This window comes from Leptodactylus fuscus, chromosome 7 (genome assembly GCF_031893055.1).
Source record: "Leptodactylus fuscus isolate aLepFus1 chromosome 7, aLepFus1.hap2, whole genome shotgun sequence".
NCBI lineage: Eukaryota > Metazoa > Chordata > Amphibia > Anura > Leptodactylidae > Leptodactylus > Leptodactylus fuscus.
This window is the reverse complement of record NC_134271.1, coordinates 9,874,881-9,889,692: the sequence shown is the minus strand read 5'-3', so window position 1 is coordinate 9,889,692 and position 14,812 is coordinate 9,874,881. Positions and strand designations below refer to the sequence as shown.

Sequence of the window (14,812 nt, the reverse complement as noted above, 5' to 3'; positions counted from 1 at the left end):
TTTCCAGCCTGGATGTGTAACTGAAGCTGCATTAGTAGATGACTATAGAAAGCTGGGTGATGAGGATACAAAGTAGACATTCAGGACAGTAGGAAAGCTGGGTGATGAGAATACAAAATAGACATTCAGGACAGTAGGAAAGCTGGGTGATAAGGATACAGAGTAGGCATTCAGGAGGGTAAGAGAGCTGGGTGGTGGGTGATGCACCACCTGACATATAAATAGTTGGTTTTGTCGCCTGCCCGTATTTTCGCTTTTTGCCGCCATTGCCCGTTTCCCCCCCACGGTCACTGAGTAAATATTTGGGGCGCGCTATTTGCCTCGTATCCAGCAGTTTCCTCATCCTCCCCTATAATTAATGAGCGCTTGTTCGCAGCTGGAGCGCTCGGCACAATGTCGTATTGTTTTATTTCCTGGTTATTAATATTAATTGTTGGCGGTTATATCGCCGCCGCCGCCGCGCACATTCCTGACCGTTTTATTTACTTCCCTGATGGATTTTTTTTTTGTCTCTTATTTCAGATGATTCTCTGGGATTGGGATTTTAAGCAGTGGTACAAGCCCCAATACCAGGTGAGTCCACGCCTGCTGAGCTCTAGTCACAGCCAGAGCTGCAAACACAGCGCTACTTTACATTATGTCTTAATGCAATAGCAGAATACATACTACAGCTTTGGGAGTGACAATAGTAAAAGACTCCAGCATAAGCCTTGTACTCCAGTTACTTTTAGAGCTGCAGCCACAATTCTGCTGTTGCACTTTACAATCTGGTTATGCTGTAGTGATTCTAGTTGCATTATGCCTTTATACACCAGTTACACCCAGAGCTGCAGTCATTATCCTCTGGTCACATCCAGAGCTGTCACACGACTTCTCTTACATCACACTATAGTACTCCATCTCTCCTTTCTAGAATAAAATATTTGTGGCTGTTTCTATGACCGGATCTTCATTTTGATCTGGAAACATAACTGGGCGATCTCCGTATTGCGCTGATCCTAGGCTTGTACTCCAGTCACATCCAGAGCTGCGCCGACAATGCAGGTTACTTCCCCTGCAGGTTTAGTGTCTTGTTTGCACCCCAGGAGCGTGTCTTTAGTGATACTACCTCTGACGGCCCAGCAGGGGGCAGTACATTGTGGCCGCTGTTCTAACGCTCTCACTTTCCTGTTGCAGAATGCCAGCGGTGGGAATGGTGTGGACCTGTCTGTCCTGAACGAGGCGCGCAATATGGTGTCCGAGCTCCTGGTGGACCCGTCCTTGTCCCCGCAGGTGGTCTCCTCGCTCCGCAGCATTAACAGCCTTATGGGGGCTTTCTCAGGCTCATGCAGACCCAAAGTCAACCCGTTCACCCCCTTCCCCGGCTTCTACCCCTGCGCTGAGGTGGACGACGCCATGGACAAAGGGGAGAGGAAGTTCCACAAGGTAAAGGCATCCCGTCCGCTGCACCTTACAGATTGATGGTGGACTCTGTCTTGGTCATGTGATGCTCGCACGGCTGGACAACTCGGTACAAGTATCAGTTGTACGTGACGCACCGCGCACCTGTGTGTTCATCTCATGACCGTGGCTATTCGGGAGGTCAACAATAAAGGTTCCTACGTGTCGTCACAGTGTATCGGCGCAGGAAACCCTCTGTGAGATAAAAGCATGAGCGCTGCTGAGAATTTGTTACAATGTATCACTTTACGATTGTCTAGACTGGATACTGTAACAAAGCCTCAGCTGTGAGAGCAGGATCATGTCAGGGTGAGTTTTCAGCCTCCGTTTCGGTCGGGATTTATATAATATGACAGATAGTTAGTCTGACCCGTCATAACCTTGAAACCATTGGCCCAATATTGTGTCGGTCGCCCTCGCCCTGGACACCACAAGACCGGCTATACGGAGGGCTCCGGCCTAGTCGTCCCCATCACAACCTGGCCCTTGTCACAGTCGCTCAGATCCTAACGCTTGCCCATTTTCCCGCTTCCACCACATCAGCTTAAAGACCTGACTGTTCACCTGCTCCAGACAGATCCCACCACAGAGGGGCGCCATTGTCAGTCATGGCTGCTCCCTTTATCTCTCAGATATAGTTCTCACCGCTGTTCTCTCTGGTTTCAGCCTCTTCATCCACCCGCCCTGATCTGCAGGTGACTTATGGACTTTGCTGCAGATTTCTCCACTTTGTCTTATCATCCTGTTTCTTTACCCCGTCTCCAGGGGCTGAACAGCCGCAGCAGCCTGCCCACCCCTCAGCTTCGCCGCAGCTCTGGAGCGTCTGCTCTGCCCCCCATGGATCTGGCGGCATCCAGGTGGGAGAGAAGTAACGGGAAGAGATCCCATCAGGATTACGGCTCAGCAAGGTGAGAAGCGCCCGCAGTGCCGCTCAGTCACCAGCAGGTGGAAGCAAAGTAGAGAAATCCTGCCACGTTCTCCGGGAACACTTAGCGAGCCGTCGCCTCCGGTTAATATGTCTGTATCATTGCAGCCAAGGATCGTATCCCAATGGACCCTTCAGCTCCAACCTGCTGACCATACCAAAGCAGAGGTCGTCATCTGTGACTCTCACCCCGCACATGGGCACCAGGAGAGCTGGTAAGCGTCACAGTGTGTCAGTAATCATTAGCTACGACTGATTTCCCATCACTTGGCGCTTCATCACATTTGGCGCCAGTCTATCGCCCTCCATTGTCTCTTCCAGGTACCTCTCCCAGTCTGAGCCCAGTGAACTCGCCCAGCCACAGTTCTGCCTTCATCCGCTCGCCTGTAGAGTTCCCGGACACTGCCGATTTTCTCACCAAACCAAGTGTGACTTTACATAAACCTGTGGGTTACTCGCTAAGTTCTCAGGATTCCCCGCAGCCGATTCGACCATCGACAAGCCATATATGTCACAGGTAAGAGCTGCGTACCTGGAACGGGAGAGACCTGTAGGGATCAACCATTGGGATATAGATGCTGCAAAGACGGAATCTGCTAGGGGTGCTGGTAGGTGGTGCCTATTTTGGGGGGTGCACTGGGATGGCGTCTGCTTTAAGAGACCACTCATAGATGGCTCCTGTCTAGGGTGACACCTCTCACTGCTATTCCCAATGGAGAGTCAAATTCTAGGTGCTGCAGTGATGGCGCCTGCCTTGGGGTTGCTCTTTAGGTCCCATTGATGGTGTTGAACATTGGTGAACAAAAGGGTTAAATATTAAAGGGGAACATGAGAGAACGTTTCCGGGGTGGGGGGGCGGCTGTGTTGTCTCGTGATACATTCCAGGCTCATGGGGAGGGGGGAGGGGTGCGGTGCGTCCTGTCTCATAGATTGATCTTCTCGCTCTTTTCCTAGTTGTGATCACAGGATTTCTAAATCATCAAACTCAGAATCTCTGGAGGGCGGCTCGACACCTGGTGCTGAGAACCAACAGCGGAAATCAGGTGAGTGCCGGGCGCGGCCAGCAGGGGGCGCTGCTCTGGGGGTATTACTGCCCTGTAGTCCTAGTGATGTCATCCTCCATCGCAGTTTTGTTCTCATATCCCGGTGACCATGTTTCATCTTCGTCTTTTATAGGTGAATTCTCCAGCGTTCAGGCCGAACCTTTGCACTCAACAGACAGGGCGCAGGAAAAACGACCGCACGCCGACTGTAAGACGTTACCTGAGGACGACGAACAACCGCAAGAGGCAAGCCCACAGTCAGAGGTAACCTCAATATGATTTAAGGGGTCGTTACAATGTGTCAGTGCCTGGAGCTCTGCTGTGCTTAGTCTGGATACAATGTAACAATTGTAAGAATTCTTGGGTCAGGGCAGATTTCGTGGCGCACATGTTGGTTTTGGGGTTTCCCCCCCCCTCTGTAGCGCTGCTATGATGTCGTCCTCATGTCTCTGAGCAGGGCGAGGCGTTGGATGTGCTCCTTGAGGATCAGGACGAGTCGTTAAGGAAATTGGATAATTGGAATTTTCCGATTTTTGATCTTATGGAGAAGACTGGAGGAAAATGCGGGAGGATCCTCAGTCAGGTAACTCCTACCCCCACCAGGGCAAAACTTTCATGAATGCCCCCCCACCCATCACCAACAATTAGAAAACCCTACACAAATTATAATGCCCCCACATAGTATAATGCCCCTCAGTGGCCCAGCCAAATGCCCCTGCAAGCATCTCACTTTAACCTGTCTCCACTGCTGTCGCCCCTCAAATATTATATTATAATTTTCTCCTCCAGGCTGCCCCCACAGTTTCATGTCCTCCGGACCCACTGCCCAGGACAGCAGGGCAACAAATGCAGGACTATCCGCTGATCCAAGGGGCCCCCTCTACTATAGGGCCTGGTACATTGCACCATTGGCCCTATGGCTAAAGCGGCCCTGGCCTCCACCATCCTGGAGGTCAGACTGAATTAGCCATTTATGTCGGCCCCTTGCAGTACTGCTTTTCACCACTGTGAACTTTCCATAGACTCCAATGCAACAGCGCCCCCAGCTATAATGTATTGTAGTCGATGATTGATCAGCAGAAGGCGCTGGATAAGGGATATTATAGATGGTGACTATAACGTGTCGCAGCGCCCCCTCCTGTCATGTGACATCTCTCCATTACTCCCGGCGTTACAGATTATTTCTGCCTCTGTTCAGACATTATAAATGTGACTTGCTGAGCGTCCGGCGATTATTGATTTCCTGGTGGCGGCACAATCTCATTCTCGGCCTGACAACTTTTCATTATGACTTCACTTTTTTGGCTCCGTCGCCTCCCAATAAAACGCTTTTCTCTAGAATTGTCTAATGCAGCTGAAGCGGCCGCCGCAGCCAAATTGTAGCGTTGAGATCATTGGGCTCCGAAATGGTAGAGTGAGTAATCCGAGGTCCTTCGAGGATAAGCTGCTGAAATAATGAGCGACCGTTCCCGCCGCCGCCAAAAACACAGCGCCATTAATGAAGACTTAATTTAGATCAAATGCGATGAGAAGATGTAACGTGGGCGAGAACAGCGGCAAACAGATCAGGAGACGCTGGTTTATGGGTCCTCCAGCTCTATGGGGAGGGGTCTGGTGACTGTGGGCGGGGTCCAGTGACTGGCCTTGTGTGATTGGCTGCAGGTGTGTAACTCTACTCTAGTCACATGCAGAGCTGCAGCCATAATTCTGCAGTAACTTCTCCGGTTACCTACTCCCCCATCCCTGATATCTGATCACATAGATAACAAGGCTTTTCAGTGTCTCCCCCTGTAGGCGGTTTTCATGGCGTCTCTCCGTCTTGTATTTCGCAGGTCTCGTACACCTTGTTCTACGATACAGATTTGTTTCAAATCTTCAAAATCCCTGAAAAAGAATTCCGAAACTTCTTCCGGGCTTTGGAAAGTGGTTACCGGGATATTCCATGTGAGTACCAGGCGAGTGACCCCCCCCCCCCCACGTGGGGAAAATGGTTTAGCCTTATTTTGCAAAAATCTTCAGAATATAATCGGGTAACTTCCACCAGATCTGGGATTTTGGGGGGATTCCCGAGGACTCCTTTTGTTAATATTTGGGTTTTCTTGCAGACCATAATCGCACTCACGCCACCGACGTCCTGCACGCGGTTTGGTTTCTGACCACGCGACCGATTCCTGGTTTCCAGGAGTTGTCCAGCGATGAGGCAGGTGAGTGCTAACACCTTCAGTGTAAAAGTAAGTGACCCCCCACCCACCCCTGCTTTGTCCCTGACTATGTCATATGCCCCCTGGTGGTCACTGACACATAGTAACAAAGTCCACCAGTGCAGTGATGATCATCTGTGCACCCCCGACACAGGAGAGCACCACTTATCATAGACAGGGGTGGGGATGGGTAGATAGGGGGCAGCAGTTTGGTGTCATCACAACTACAGCTCCCATCATGTGGCTACGAGGCCATGTTGGGAATTGTAGTTCTCCACGTCCAGTAATAGCAGGCTTGTCAGCAGTCGGTGGTGCCGGGGTTAATGGGGCCGCTCCCGTGCCGCCTGGTTTATGAGCGCCTTGTATTTCTGGTTAATTGATTGATGGGTAAATGCTGATCATTCCTCGTCCGCTGCCAAGCCCCCGGCTCCCCGCCAGCAGCGCCCGCTCCCAGTATATCCTCCTGCTGCAGTCAGCACTTTGCCGGCTGCTGCGGCGCATTAGGATAATAATTCTTTACATAATTAGGAAATTAAACGTCCAGGACTAAAAATATCAGAACAATGTGGAGCGATTGCAGCAATGAGGGGGGGAGAGCGCGGCGGTTACCGGTGACTGTGCCCAGATCTGGCGGGGGATCCCTCATCTCACACCGGATCCCGGCAGTCAGCATTGATTGACAGATCCATCCAAGAGGCGTTAAAGGGGCGGCTCCATTATATTAGGGCATGCTCACTTAATAGAGAGGGCAGGGATTTCTGCTTAGGACACCTCAGTTAGTAGGGGCTACATGCAGCAGAGGGGCCCCTGAGGAGGGAGGGCCACAACATAGGGATTATTACACTAGTGCCACACTGCAGCCGGCTGGGACATTGCACCTTTGCAGCACATCTCGGGTGCACACTGATCGCCTGATTGTGGGGTCTGCTCATCAGCTCCATCTAGCAGCCGGCTGGGACATTGCACCTTTGCAGCACATCTCGGGTGCACACTGATCGCCTGATTGTGGGGTCTGCTCATCAGCTCCATCTAGCAGCCGGCTGGGACATTGCACCTTTGCAGCACATCTCGGGTGCACACTGATCGCCTGATTGTGGGGTCTGCTCATCAGCTCCATCTAGCAGGCGGCTGTTGGCATTGCAGGCTGTCCTGGTGATGCAGCGCTAAGCTTTGGTATGATTGTGCTGATTGTACTTGTAAATGACCCTGGGAGGGGACGGCCATTCATGATTTATGAGCTGGAATGTGGGAAATTGCAAAAACTACATCTCCCACAATGCACCGCAGCAACAAGGATTGTTCAGTCCTTCCCCCAGTGTTCCAGGGTTAGGGATCCAGCCCAGTTTCTGCCAATTACCCATTGGGACATCCAGTGTGGTCTCTATAGGGTGATTCTGTGCGGGTGAGGGCACTTTTAGGCTGCTCTTTACCCTCCATGTTACCGCCTGTTGTGTTTCGGGGTCATTGACTTTGGGCCTTGAGGTTCATGGTCATTCTTTCTTTCTTTCTCCTCCTTCCAGAATCCGACAGCGGGGTCAATCACACATTCTTGTCCTCGAGGAGTTGTCAGATCACAGATGACAGTTATGGCTGCTTGGCGGCGAACATCCCGGCACTGGAGCTAATGGCGCTGTATGTGGCGGCTGCTATGCACGATTATGACCACCCCGGTCGCACTAATGCCTTTCTCGTGGCCACAAATGCACCACAGGTGAGTGCGCCATCCAGGACTCTACACTCTAGTGGAATCTACCCCATAGTACACGGCAGCCACATCTTGTATATGTCAGGAGACCTGAAGTGATGGCAGAAATAAGCTGCCCCCTGGTGGTGAATGTGAGCAGGTCTATAAATGGGGTCCGTCATTGGGGGGGGTAGGCCATTCCTCTACCTATCTTAAGGATTGACTCCCCTGCTCTGTGGCTCTTTGCTTTTATATTGGCCAGATAAGGGGGGCCCCTCTAAACTCGAAGGGGGTACAAGATAGGACTCTCCCCTCAATGCCCCTTGGGGTTTTTCCTTTTATCTTTTGGATAGTGTGCGTTTCACTCTTTGACACCCCCTTTCCCGTTGCCCTTTGTATGGACGTCTGGTCACTGTGCGCGGTTTCCCCGCAGCGTCTGTTTGTGTTGCTTTTGATTATCCCGTTAGGTTAATTACAGCACTAATTGGATTAAATCCACAATGGCGGCCGCCCCCTCCCCATCCTGTGTGGCCGAGAAATGACAGCGAGGGGCGGATGTTGCTGGGATCTGTAGAGTTTGCCTGGACGGAGGGACGAGGCAGAGATGGATGCGCCTCCTGTTCTCGTCTTCTCCACTTGATTAGGAGGCGCAGGACGGGGATTCACCTCGCACGTAACCTGATTATGGGGAACCAGCTGAGTGGCGGTGTAATCCGGTTATCATGATGGATGTGACGCGGCCGCCCGGGAAGACGGCGAGATATTTCAGAAGCGACATAAAGGCTTCTAAATTGGTTTAGCGATGAATGATTCTACTTTACCTCCTGATTTATGAGGCTCCACGGAGGAAAGAGGCCGAGGAAACCTCTGTGTACAGCGGGCGCTGCGGCCACATAACGGGGCGATCACCACCAATGATAATTCTGTTATGTATCATACTCACTGCGGTGATCAGAAGAGAATCCTCACTATGGTGACAACGGGAATCTATTGCCCCCCGAGTGTAATGGCGACCAGTATAAGAGTAGCCGATAAACAAGGCAGTGTCCTATAATATACAGGACTGTGTAATATCGGAAGATAATACAGGTCTGTGTAGTATGGAGAGACAGTCTACTGTACAGCAGATAATACAGGTCTGTGTAGTATGGGGAGACAGTCTACTGTACAGCAGGTAATACAGGTCTGTGTAGTATGGAGAGACAGTCTACTGTACAGCAGGTAATACAAGTCTGTGTAGTATGGAGAGACAGTCTACTGTACAGCAGATAATACAGGTCTGTGTAGTATGGAGGGACAGTCTACTGTACAGCAGATAATACAAGTCTGTGTAGTATGGAGAGACAGTCTACTGTACAGCAGGTAATACAAGTATGTGTAGTATGGAGAGACAGTCTACTGTACAGCAGATAATACAAGTCTGTGTAGTATGGAGAGACAGTCTACTGTACAGCAGGTAATACAGGTCTGTGTAGTATGGAGAGACAGTCTACTGTACAGCAGGTAATACAAGTCTGTGTAGTATGGAGAGACAGTCTACTGTACAGCAGGTAATACAAGTCTGTGTAGTATGGAGAGACAGTCTACTGTACAGCAGATAATACAGGTCTGTGTAGTATGGAGAGACAGTCTACTGTACAGCAGATAATACAAGTCTGTGTAGTATGGAGAGACAGTCTACTGTACAGCAGATAATACAAGTCTGTGTAGTATGGAGAGACAGTCTACTGTACAGCAGATAATACAAGTCTGTGTAGTATGGAGAGACAGTCTACTGTACAGCAGATAATACAAGTCTGTATAGTATGGAGAGACAGTCTACTGTACAGCAGATAATACAAGTCTGTGTAGTATGGAGAGACAGTCTACTGTACAGCAGATAATACAAGTCTGTGTAGTATGGAGAGACAGTTTGCTGTACAGCGGATAATACAAGTCTGTGTAGTATGGAGAGACAGTCTACTGTACAGCAGATAATACAGGTCTGTGTAGTATCCTACAGTCACCTTCTTCATAGCATGATGTGGCTGATAACAGGGACCAGTAGTAACATGCTGTCTCTGTATATGGTGACCTCTTCAGCCTTGTTGGTCTGGGTGTTGAGCTTTGAGGTGTACGTTGTGTTACATTACTACATTGTGTTTTCGCCATCCCGGTAATGATGGCGGCTCAGACGCCTGCGCTGACTCTTCTGACTCTTGTTTCAGGCCGTTCTGTATAATGACAGATCCGTCCTGGAGAACCACCACGCGGCTGCCGCCTGGAACCTCTTCCTCTCCCAGTCTCATTACAACTTCCTGACGCACCTGGACCACGTGCAGTTCAAGAGGTTCCGATTCCTGGTGATTGAGGCGATCCTCGCCACCGACCTCAAGAAACACTTTGACTTTCTGGCTGAGTTCAATGCCAAGGTTTGTATGACGGGTCCAGGGCCCGCTGTGCCACAATATTACAATCTACTGTCCTGTGTAATGTCCAAGGCTCCATGTGATTCTGATGTGACACTGACCCCAACATGGCCGCCACGGTGATATTAATAGCTTCCTTCTGCGCTGACAGGTGAATGATGTGAACAGTAATGGCATCGACTGGAGTAATGAGAATGATCGGCTGCTGGTGTGCCAAATATGCATAAAGCTGGCGGACATCAATGGCCCCGCGAAAACCCGCGAGCTGCACCTGAAGTGGACGGAGGGCATTGTCAATGAATTCTACGAACAGGTAATGAAATGGCGCCCCTCAAATTCGATGTGCCGAGACTTTTGCTCAGGGCTTTGCAGTTGTTGATTTGATGGATTATGGGTCACTTGTGTTTCAGGGGGACGAGGAAGCGAGTCTGGGATTACCCATCAGCCCCTTCATGGACCGCTCCTCTCCGCAGCTGGCTAAACTCCAGGAATCCTTCATTACGCACATTGTGGGGCCCCTGTGTAACTCCTACGATGCGGCCGGCCTGCTCCCAGGGAAGTGGATAGATGAAGAGGACGAGGTGATAGAAAGTGACGAGGAGGAGGAGGAAGAGGAAGACGGCGAAGACCTGGACACGGAGGATGAGGAAGTGGATGAGATCGGTCAGAGTAAGTGCAAGAGATGCCGAATATGAGAGTCTCATCGTCCCGTAGTGGCCGCTGCAGGAGTATTATATAGGCTTCTATATCCTACAAGCTCAGATAAATTCTTAGGGGGTGTCTGATGGCGAGCTTGCTGACAGTTTCTAAAAGAAACCGGCAGAATCGTGAGTGCTGCTCTGAAGTATTTATTTGATGAATTTATAAAGTGATGTCACTTGCGGCCTGAGATGGACAGGCTGATACTTGATTCGGTCTTCAGGTCTCTGCCATGTAGGAAGCGTCTTGTATAGAGATGAGCGAACAGTAAAATGTTCGAGGTTCGATATTCGTTTCGAGTAGCCCCGCAATATTTGACTACTCGAATTGAATCCTATTATAGTCTATGGGGGGAAAATGCTCGTTTCAGGGGTAGGCAACATCCGATCAAATTATACTTACCAAGTCCACGAGTGAGGGTCAGGCTGGATCCTCCGAGGAGTCTTCTCCGTGCAGCGTCCCCGCGGCGTCTTCCGGCTCTGAATTCACTCTGCCAGGCGTCGGGCCTGGGCAGAGCCGACTGCGCATGTCCGCACTACAAGAAAATGGCCGCTTACAGTCAAAGCGTCCATTTTCTTGTAGCACGGGCATGCGCAGTCGGCTCTGCCAAGGCCTGATGCCTGGCAGAGTGAATTCAGAGCCGGAAGACGCCGCGGGGACGCTGCGCGGAGAAGACTTCTAAAGGTAGGAGAAGAACCAGCGTTGATTGGCCGACTGTATAGCATTCGGCCAATCAACGCTGGTTCTGCATCAAATTTTTCCATTCGAATAGCGAGTAGTATTCGATCGCGTACGAGTATTTTGAATACCGTAGTATTCGATTGAATACCTACTCGATGGAATACTACTCGCTCATCTCTAGTCTTGTATATCTCCTCCACCTGAGCCTTCTATTAACCTCTTACACACCAGGCTCTCGTATATTGGTTTTGTCCACTGTATGACGCGCTCTCTTGTTCCAGAGCCTAAAAGGAGGAAAGGCCGGCGGCGGATGTTCAGCGCCATCATGCATCACCTGCGGGAGAACCATAAGGCGTGGAAGAAGACCATCGAAGAAGAAGAGAAAGCCAAACCGGACAGCAGCAAAGCACAGCAGAGCGAGGGCTCCTCCATGTCTCCTTCTGACGAGATCCAGGTGATCGAGGAAGCTGACGAAGACGAGGAAAGGATATCTGCCGAGGAGAAGAAGTGCTGAGCCTGGTCTCCCCCCCGTGACTGTGACGCTTCACATACTGTAATTGTAGACAGACAGGCCTGATAACTGTGAGGAGCCCGGCTCTCCGGCGCCCCCTCTCTATGCACTTTCACCACATTCAGACGTTAATTATTGTACAACTTGTGCCCTGATTGGTATCCTGGTACCATCCCGATGCTGCCTGACGCCCATAACTAAGGTACAATCATAAGGACCTTCTTACCAAAGCCGCCACAACTCCTTCTTTTTGTTTTTGTCTTGCGAGGTCGGAGCAGAAGATGAAGCTGCGGAGACATCCGGCCTCTGAAATTTTTGTACTTTTTTTTTTTTTTCGTAGTCGGAGCTGTGCCTGACAGATTCGGAGCCGCCGCGTGGACTTGGGGGGGTTATTTTAAGGTTCACACCTTTATAACCCACACGGTTCCTTCTGTCCTCAAAGACTCAAACCAGAAAAGTTTTTTTGTTTTTTTTCCTGTTTTTTTTTGGAATCCGGATGCATCATTTTCCGATGCCTTTTATGTGTATAATAATCTGCTTGTGTTTTTTCACATTTTACTTTTTTTTTTCCCAGTTTTTTTTTCAAGCGGCAATTTATTTTTTTTTTTTCTCCTTTTTGAGGTTCTGTGGTAGATCCTGAAAGAAAAAAAAAAAGCAAAAAAAAAAAAATTTCAGGAAAAAAAAAAAAACTAATAGAAAAAAAAAAAAGCTTAAATATTTCCGTAATGAAGGGATTTTATTTTTTTTATTTAGGCGATGATATATATTATATATATTTTTCCACTCTCTTTCTCAGGATTTTTAGGTATTTCGTGTCGTTTGTAACACCCAGCGAGAAAAACAAACAAAAAAAAAAAAAAACACATAAAGGCAAAAATCCGCAAATGTAAAGAAAATGGTGAAGCTGTTTGTACATAAGCACATTACGCGTTCACTCTTCTATAAATATACGTGTATATATACTTTCCGCTGCCTTCACCCGTTGCCTGGCGTCCGCCTCTTCTATTTTGCGTCACCGGATCATGGCGCCGTTCCTGCGGTCACAAGCTCCTCCTCTTCTTGTCTGACGGTGCCGTATCTGATATACGACTGTAGATACACGGAGCGGGTTATAGGAAGTCACCGGTAATTGCCCGTCCCCGCATACTGATGACACGCCAGCTTTTGCGGGTGACTGCGCCGCCCTAGCCACAAGTCAGTGGTCACTTGCCCTCGTGTAATGTGCTGGAAATTCCAAAGATAATATCGCCCATGTAGTTTGGGACGTGAGGTCTATTGGGTGCGTTTATAATTGGTTTTCGTGCCCTGTCGGCTCCTGTCCGGGACCTCATGGCCAGCTGATCTCCGTGCCTGCCTTGCTTTCCCACCTGCAGTACCTTGTCATGGCCACTCTGCAGCGTATGGCGCTGCGCTTGTCCTAGAGCACTACAGCCCCTTCAGGCAGCCGCTTATTGGGGGCAGTGGGAGTTAAACCCTCACCAGTCTGATATAAGATACCTGGGCAGAGGCTTCTGTGAGGATTAGTAGGCCTCATTTGGTCACTACCATTGTTGACCGTAGCAACCAATCAGAGCTCAGCTTCTATTTCCTATTCCACACTGGAAGGATGAAAGCTGCGCTGTGATTGGTTGTTATGGGCCCCAGTCATGGTGTATTAGGCAGAGTAAGGCCCAGGGACTGGCGTAAATCCTCCACATACATGGTGACGTAATCTGCAATGTAGGCAGGGCGGTCACATGACGGCGACCGCGCTCCACGTGGGAGTATGACTAAGTGAACCCGTGACCAGGGGCAGCTCAGACTGCTGTTCACATGATGCAGTTTTTTCTTACCCGGTGTCATGGCGAGCTGATAATATTCTGATTATTTACCCCAGCATGTTTCGCACCCGTTTCGAACCGCGCGTTCATGGCCTTAAAGGAATATTATAGCCAACGGTTATACACTGTGCTGTGTCAGAGGAGGCGGGGCAGGGAATCCTTGCACCAGGCTCCACCCCTTTGCCCATTAACCCAGTAGAACGTGGGATCCACATTGCTGCACGTAAATAACCCTGATCTATCCCTCGTATCAGTCGTCCGCCCTTGCTGGGGGGGGGGGGGTCATTATTCGGTATTCGCTTCCCATCACGTTTTCTATTTTGTCCTCCACTCACATTCAAAGCAGTGTCCAAAATGCTGCTAATAATAATAACGCCCTGCGTCTACTCTACACTGCCTGGTATCTTCTTCACCAGCAGGGGGCAGCACCGTGATGGGAAGTTCTGCAGCCTGAATGGGGGGATTTACACGTAATAAGAGCACAATGTCGCATCCAGCACCCGCCCCTGCGATAAATCTGCTGCATTATTCGTAAATGTGGGCAATGGGGATTGCTGCTGTCGGTGTGATTGGAGTAGAAGACATGATGTGCCTCAGGATCCGCAGGTTGCAATATTTGGAGCTTCTCTATAAGGATTGTTCATTGTTTTCGGTCACCCTCGCCCCTCCTCCCGGTCAGGTGCTTACATTGACTTGTCGTTGGCCTCGGGCGGCCCCGGTGGAGGGCGGCCACGCTCTGGTCACCCCTCGACTCTCTTCATTTATTTTTTCCTTCATAGTTTGGTAAATCACTAAACCTCATTATTTATTGTACACTGTGCCAAATCCCTGCTCGGCCACATGACCGCCCGCACCCCGGCTGTAATAAGGCGGTGTTCACAGCGGATACTTCTAGTAATAAACTTTAGCAGATTTCAACACTGATGGATCGTCCATTATTCCGCGTGACCGCGTTGCCCTGTGGGACTTTAATACTGAATTTAAAGGGGGAGGTAACCCTGCCCAGGGTCAAGAGGGTAACAGATCCAGGCATGGGTCCTTGCTGCATCCGTATCCTGAATTGCAGACTTGTCAATGATTAGAGGGGCCCCTGAGATCTAATATTCATCACTATCCTGTATACTGGTGGTGGGGAGAGGGTCGCCCTTTAAGCCTCTGTAACCACTTAAAGGGGTAGACATGTTTGTTTGGTCCAAACCTCTGTGCATAAATAGCTGCACTGACAAACAGTGGCCACTAAGGTGGGGGGGCGGGGGGCTCATAGGTCCCTATTGCCACTCAGTATACTAAATCAGCTCTTTCCTATATGGGAGCATCGACAGGTCGGCCATCACAACATTCTCATTCATGAGCCTGATCTTGTGATAAGTTTCTGCAGGGGCCTCTTGTGACAAGTAACT

At 49.9% G+C, this 14,812-nt stretch overlaps 1 protein-coding gene across 1 annotated transcript in view; it reads left to right on the top strand.

Annotated features, from left to right (window-relative positions):
- Window positions 1-14,332, top strand: part of PDE3B (phosphodiesterase 3B) — a 56,597-nt gene extending 42,265 nt beyond the window's left edge. The window contains exons 2-16 of the mRNA XM_075280968.1: window positions 523-573; window positions 1,177-1,425; window positions 2,206-2,348; window positions 2,474-2,580; window positions 2,687-2,882; window positions 3,320-3,408; window positions 3,542-3,672; window positions 3,866-3,991; window positions 5,241-5,352; window positions 5,514-5,612; window positions 7,130-7,320; window positions 9,501-9,704; window positions 9,853-10,014; window positions 10,112-10,370; window positions 11,363-14,332. Of these exons, the coding sequence (XP_075137069.1) occupies window positions 523-573; window positions 1,177-1,425; window positions 2,206-2,348; window positions 2,474-2,580; window positions 2,687-2,882; window positions 3,320-3,408; window positions 3,542-3,672; window positions 3,866-3,991; window positions 5,241-5,352; window positions 5,514-5,612; window positions 7,130-7,320; window positions 9,501-9,704; window positions 9,853-10,014; window positions 10,112-10,370; window positions 11,363-11,595 (2,352 nt within the window). The 3' untranslated portion in view covers window positions 11,596-14,332. The remainder of the gene's footprint in view (window positions 1-522; window positions 574-1,176; window positions 1,426-2,205; window positions 2,349-2,473; window positions 2,581-2,686; window positions 2,883-3,319; window positions 3,409-3,541; window positions 3,673-3,865; window positions 3,992-5,240; window positions 5,353-5,513; window positions 5,613-7,129; window positions 7,321-9,500; window positions 9,705-9,852; window positions 10,015-10,111; window positions 10,371-11,362) is intronic.
- Window positions 14,333-14,812: the final 480 nt, after the last annotated feature.